Source organism: Fulmarus glacialis, unplaced genomic scaffold, assembly GCF_000690835.1.
Source record: "Fulmarus glacialis isolate BGI_N327 unplaced genomic scaffold, ASM69083v1 scaffold14260, whole genome shotgun sequence".
Taxonomy (NCBI): Eukaryota; Metazoa; Chordata; class Aves; order Procellariiformes; family Procellariidae; genus Fulmarus; species Fulmarus glacialis.
In genome coordinates this window covers 6,630-12,649 of record NW_009185899.1, presented here as the reverse complement: position 1 = coordinate 12,649, position 6,020 = coordinate 6,630, and the positions used below count along the sequence as shown (strand labels likewise).

Here is a 6,020-nt window from a genome sequence, read left to right as displayed (position 1 = left end):
GAAGAGCAAGGCTGGGTGCCGGCGACCTGCCTGGAGGCCCAGGATGGTGTCCAGGACGAGTTCTCAATGCAGCCTGATGAAGGTAAGAAGCTGCTGGAGACGTCTGCCCCAGCTTCTTCGTGCTGAACTGCACTGAGCTGCTCGCAGGACTGCTTAGCCCCCCTGACTTAGGCAGGGCAAGAGCCCAGGGAAGGACAAACCTACACGTGCTGTTCAGTCATGTCTGTCCATAATGGTCCTGCCGGCCCATCGCTCTGCTCCAGTGCTGTAGCAGGAGTGGGGCAGCTGGATACTGGTGGTGTAACTGCTGGCCTTTCTGCTCCCTCACAGAGGGGCTGAAGGTGCCACCTCCAGGGAACACGCAGTTCTGCCATCCCAATGCCTCCTTTAGGCCCCAGGGAGCTGTTTTACCTGCACTGGAGGAGGAGCAAAGCTGAGGTCCTAGGACAATTGCCTTATCTTCTAAACCCATGCAGAACAAAGAGCATGCATGAGCTCATGTTATGAGAACAGCAAGGTTGCAACCTTTGCTTAGAGCAAATCTGAAACGCCCCTGGAGAATGCATCCTTCCCATTGACCATGGTATGCTCAAAGCAGTGCTGTAGCTGGCTCAGCCCCTTGCTTGGGGAGATGGAGTGGGAGGGGAGGCTCAGACCGGGGAGGGCCCCCAGAGGGCTCCAGGCAAGCGCAGTCTCTGTGCCACTCTCTGGTGTCAGCCCCGTCTCCTCTTGGACCTGAAGTGTCACCTCCTTACGGTCTCTCTTGTCCTTCTCCTGCTTCCCCAACATGCTCTTCCCAGTCCCATGGAGATACTGGTCTCTGCCCAGGCACGTTGGCCGCCGTCGGACTCTTGGGGACTTGTACACCAGTGGATGGGGTCAAGGTGGACTTCATAGAGACTTGTTCGGCTGCCCATGTTTTGTGCTTGGAGCCTTGTTGTCTGCATGTTTGTTTGCTTTGCATGTGATGGACCCTGCTTGTGTCAGTCCTCAGTGTGTGCCGTACATGCTCCTCAGTCTTCCATTAGGCCCGCTCATGTCCACCTCTCTTTCCTCTATCAGCTGTTCTTCCAGCTTTTTGAGGCTTGTTTTGTGTACAGAGCTGGAGTTTCTGCTTTCCCCCAACACATGTATGCAGACTTCTTGCAACTGCTGCCTTAGTTCCTTTAAGAGTAATTCCTCTGAGCCATGGCCTTGGAGTTGGTGGCTCAGATGGGGTCAGGAGAAGAGCCAGCTTGGTTTTGCTGGATGTGACAGAACACTTCTGCTTTGACTCATTTGCATGAAGAGGGTGGGAAATCAGCCCCTTCGAGGGTTGTGCTCCTCCAAGAAGACAAAGCCAGGAAACATGGACGGTGGGGATATATGAATGTCCAGAGGTGTGGGTTTTGGAGACAGACTTTTCCCAAAATGGCCTTCTCCCTATTGTGGCACTGCTTAAGCACAAGCAATTGCTTTCTTGGGTTTCCTCCAGAGAGGACAGGGCAAGCTGAGCGAGAGGGTTGGATGGCTGGACCTGTTTGTCTGACATGTTGTCCACGTGGCTGTTAGGATGTTTCCCCTTCCTCTTGAAGAGAAGAGCATCCATGTTCCTGCTTACTGTTGTTTGGTCTACTGGACAGGACATCAGACTCTACTCCAGGCTCACCACGTGGCTTTGACCAATGTCTTGAGGGACCCAACTGTTGAACAGGGAAGTTCACATAGACCCGCTGTTGTAACGTGGTTTGAGAACTGTGCATGAGAGCACATCTGTGTGTGGGGGGTTACTCCCTGATGTCTATGGGATTTCTTTCCCTCTATAGAAGACAGCTCTTTAAAGGCTCTGAGGAAGAAATTTGAACTGAAATGGATGCATGGAAGGACTTCTGTGAAGAGCAGGTGAAAGGAAAGCTGTCATGTAAAAGATAGTCTTTAGTCCTAAGAGAGAGGAGGAGCTGTTTTAGACAATTTCTCCTTGGACCAGACTAGCTCACCAAAGCTTACATTTCAAAATGCAGCTGGGTTTGTTTTGAAATACATTTCACTGGCATTTCTTTTATGAATGGTTGTGTATCTCTGTGTGTTTGCACCTGTATTACAACAGGAATTATCATTATATAAAGCACTTAACCGTTGTTCGACTGAGTCCAGGTTTCCGTAAAACAATACCTCTGTGAAACTGCGCTTTCTTTCCAACAGAGGAGAAGTACACCGTTATTTACCCATATACCGCGAGAGACCAGGATGAAATGAACCTGGACAAAGGGGCTGTGGTGGAGGTGATCCAGAAGAACCTGGAGGGCTGGTGGAAAATCAGGTACCATCCCTACCTCTTCCTCTTCCCTGGCACTGCAGCTGGGGCTGTGCAAAGCAGAGACCTGGTGCATGTGGGATGTACAGTCCAAAGGCAAGTCCAGGGTATCGGGAAGAGCAGAATACCAGAACTCATTTCTCTCCATCCCTACAAACTGACATTCAGGGCTTCAGCCAAGCATAGCTGTGGTTAAACATCTTTAAAATCCTCCGATTTGCTGTGCTGGGAGGTGCACTGCGTCACGGCATCACATGCCCCAGCAGTGCAAAGGGAACGGGTGTGAGAGCATTAGTGCTACGTCATGTGCTGCTGATGGGAAAACCAGTGAGTGTCCTGAGGGCAGGCTGGATCTTCTGGCTGTGTCAGGAGGTTCCTGCGGAGAAGGGCTGCTGTCCGGGCCAGGTCTGCTGTGTGCAGGGTGTGATGAGGCCAAAGACTCCAGATCATCCCGAGCTGATACTTGTTTTCTCCTGGAAGCTCATTTTCTCTTGTCTAGCAAATGGCCGGACTTGAGCAGGGTGGGAGCACATGCTGCAATTTTCTTAACCTTACATTGAACCTCTGGTCTTGGCAGCAGCAAAGCTCCAGAAAAATGTCCATTGACTTTTTTAGCAGAGGAGAGCTGCCACGAGAGCTCTAAAGGCAATTACAAGCTCAGTAGCTGGTGCCATCTGAGCGTAGTGGCTGCAGCCCAGACAGCGGGGAGAGTCTCTGACGCTGGCACGGGACCCTCCAGCATGGCACGGAGACTCGGCGGATGTGGTTTCTCAATCAAATCGTGGGGCTGGTTTCTGTCCTAAACAGTGCAGATTTAGAGTAGGGAAGAGATCCAGGCTGCCGCCGCTCAGGCAGAGGGCTTGTGCTTTCTCCAAAGACCAGGTACATCAATCCTAGCAGCAGCGCTATGGTTTTTCCCTCTGCTTCCCCTGCCAGTGCGCTTCTTTCCTGAACTGGTGCCATTGCCGAGGTGAAAAGGAAATTGGGCTTCGCGCTGTTCCCAGCCCTCGGCCCGCTAGCTGCAGGCGGCTTGCACGGGAGCATTAGTTATGGCTGGAGCTCTCCAGGTGCCCACGTGCCATGAAGCATGACACCGGGCAAGCTCGTTTTGCCTAGATTGTACAGTACCTTCAGTCAACGTGTGTCCTGAGCTCTGGCTCTGGGGATGTCCGATGGCTCAGCACCGCTCGAGCGCAGTGGGTTGCTCCTCCAGGAAGGGTTTGCAGTCCCGGTGCAGCGCGGGGGCTCTGTGCAGTGACGCTGCTGTTGTTGCCACTGCAGGTACCAGGGCCAAGAAGGCTGGGCCCCCGCCTCCTACCTCAAAAAGGGGAATGGAGAGATGTTCTCGCAGAAGCTGGGGTCAGGGTCCTCCACTCATTCGTGTGCCTTGGATCTGGATGGCATCTCCCGGCAGCAGGTCGTGGCGAGCCGAGAGAAGGATGGGCTCACTGGCCAAAGGGATGGGAGATTCGACAGCCGTCCCCTGCCCAATGCTGACATCCGACGCAGTAAGTGACCGGTCGGGAGGAGGCCAGTGGTGGCTGGGGTGTCATCACAGCCTTTCCTGCAGGCTTTTGGGTGACGTAACGGGGTGTGAGGGAGGCAGAAGGCTTGCAGGTGCTGTGAGCTCTGCAGCAAGGTCTGGAGGTGACATTGCACAGGCAGATGGGGCACGAGCACAGTGCTGCCAGGGACCTGGGGCAAATGTGATAGGGATAAGAGCCTCCCCCTCCCAGACTGGAGATGCTCTGCTCTCAGAAGCTGGGGCATTTTAACCCCTCTGCAGACCAGGTCTTCTGGGTCAGGCCTGCAATGAAAAAGCAATTTCATGTGGTGACCTCAGCTTCACTTCCCAGCAGCACCTGATGGTGCAAAGCTGGTTCCTCTTTCAGTGGGATACTCTCAAAACCTGGTGACCCATGCCACTCAGGGTGCCGGGCAGACAGGTTCCTCCTTCGGCTTCCTTGCCCATGGGGCAGGTTTGGTCCTTGACTTTCTGTTTTCTCTTTCACTTGTCTTTTGTGAACACACGTGTGACCAAAAGCCAGAAACTCAACAGCATCTTCTTCCTCCACAGAGTCACCAAAGATGAGGCAGAGACCCCCTCCTCGCCGAGATCTGACCATAGTAAGTGCCAGCTGATGTGGGAGAGCAGCAATGGCAAAGGGAGTCGGAGAGGAGCACTGAAAGGAGCTCTGGTCACTGGTTATTCTTTGCCTGGGATCTTGCCCCTGTACCATGGGCTCTGCTCTTGGTCAAGGCTGCAGTGCTCGTGCCACCTCCCTGCTGTCTTAAGACTCTTCTCTTTGCATGTGGTCTTTAAATGAACTTTCGGCCAGTCTGACCCGCAAGGCCGGGTTGCCAGTGGGAGGCTACAGAGTGGCTCCCTCCCTCCGGAGAAGGTGACTCTGCTCTCAGCAAGAGCTCTGGTGCTGAGCAATTTCCCGCTCAGCCTGGCAATGGTTTGCTGGTTTGTGTTGGTGAGGGTGCTGCATGGGCACAGCTGATCTCCCTGGCTTCTGTCTCTGCAGGCTGGTGGTCTGTGTGGATGTTGTGTTGCACCTTCTGTAGAAACACACTGATGGGTTTTCTTTTTTCTTGTCATAGCCACGTGGTTTGAACCTGCCTAAACCTCCTGTCCCTCCTCAAGTGGAAGAGGAATATTACACCATCGCTGACTTCCAGACCACCATCCCTGACGGCATCAGCTTCCAGGCAGGAATGAAAGTAGAGGTAAGACTGTCATCTTCCCTTCTCACATCTTCATGTCAGTGCGGCACTCCTGACTCCCATTACCCTGGGACCTGTTTCAGGCAGGAGCTCCCTTTCCAGGTGGGGAAGATCTGCTCATCGCGGCGTTCTGGGTGGAAACCGGGCATGGTGGTGCATGCGATTGCCTCTGTGGACTGTTAGCACCCCAGGGCTCTCCTAGAGTGGGAGAGAAACCTGTATGAGCTCATGAGACTTTGGAGCCCCTGGTGCTCTTGGTGACCTTCTGTCCCCGAAGTGTGTGGGTGCTGTGTTGTCTGAACTAGTGGAAGTTAAAACCACATCACAAATGGGGGTAGGGGTGGTGGTTTTTTCTTATTTAGGCCTTTACTTAGGTAAAGTTAAAAGCCCTTCCAGAACTGCTTTCCTAGCACACCCGCTTTTGCTGGCAGAATCCCTCTTGCAGATGTGATTTTGCTTTTCAAAAAGTAAGCTGTGCCTCTGTAAGAGGATTTTTTCCTTTACGGCTGCCCCAGTCAGCTCCTCCCAGGTCCCAGCCCCACTTCTGGAGCACGCAGAGGCCGGACAGTTGCTGATCCGTGCAGTATCGCTGCCGGTTGATTGCTCCAACAGTGCCGCGCAGTGGCCACCGCCAGTACCCAGCATCCCGGTCCTGTCTCCCGGCGGGATGGTGACAGCTCAGCCGCAGCTCCTTGACATGGCTATGTTGTTCCTCGGTCCCATGGCACACAGGTCCCCTTCCCTGGCAGAGGTTGTTAGCAGGTTCCCCTCCTGTTAGGCTGCCAGTCCTGTGATTACATGGCTTTTGGTTACCAGGACAGGGAGGCACTGAGGCCAAGTACCACCCTGACGTCATTCCAGAGACACCCAGCATCCCCTCTTGTGCAGAGCGGGCTCCTGCGTGGATGTCTGAGGTTTCTTTTCCCCTCGGCAGGTTATTGAGAAGAACCTGAGCGGCTGGTGGTACATTCAGATTGAGGAGAAGGAAGGCTGGGCC

The 6,020-nt window shown here is 53.8% G+C and overlaps 1 protein-coding gene across 1 annotated transcript in view; it reads left to right on the top strand.

Moving 5' to 3' along the window:
- The window catches only part of SH3PXD2B (SH3 and PX domains 2B), a gene marked incomplete at both ends in the record, with an annotated part of 66,980 nt that overhangs the window by 56,559 nt on the left and 4,401 nt on the right, over positions 1-6,020 (top strand). The window contains 6 exons of the mRNA XM_009583540.1: positions 5-82; positions 2,182-2,299; positions 3,575-3,801; positions 4,371-4,420; positions 4,901-5,026; positions 5,958-6,020. The exon at positions 5,958-6,020 is cut by the window's right edge and continues 503 nt beyond it. Of these exons, the coding sequence (XP_009581835.1) occupies positions 5-82; positions 2,182-2,299; positions 3,575-3,801; positions 4,371-4,420; positions 4,901-5,026; positions 5,958-6,020 (662 nt within the window). The remainder of the gene's footprint in view (positions 1-4; positions 83-2,181; positions 2,300-3,574; positions 3,802-4,370; positions 4,421-4,900; positions 5,027-5,957) is intronic.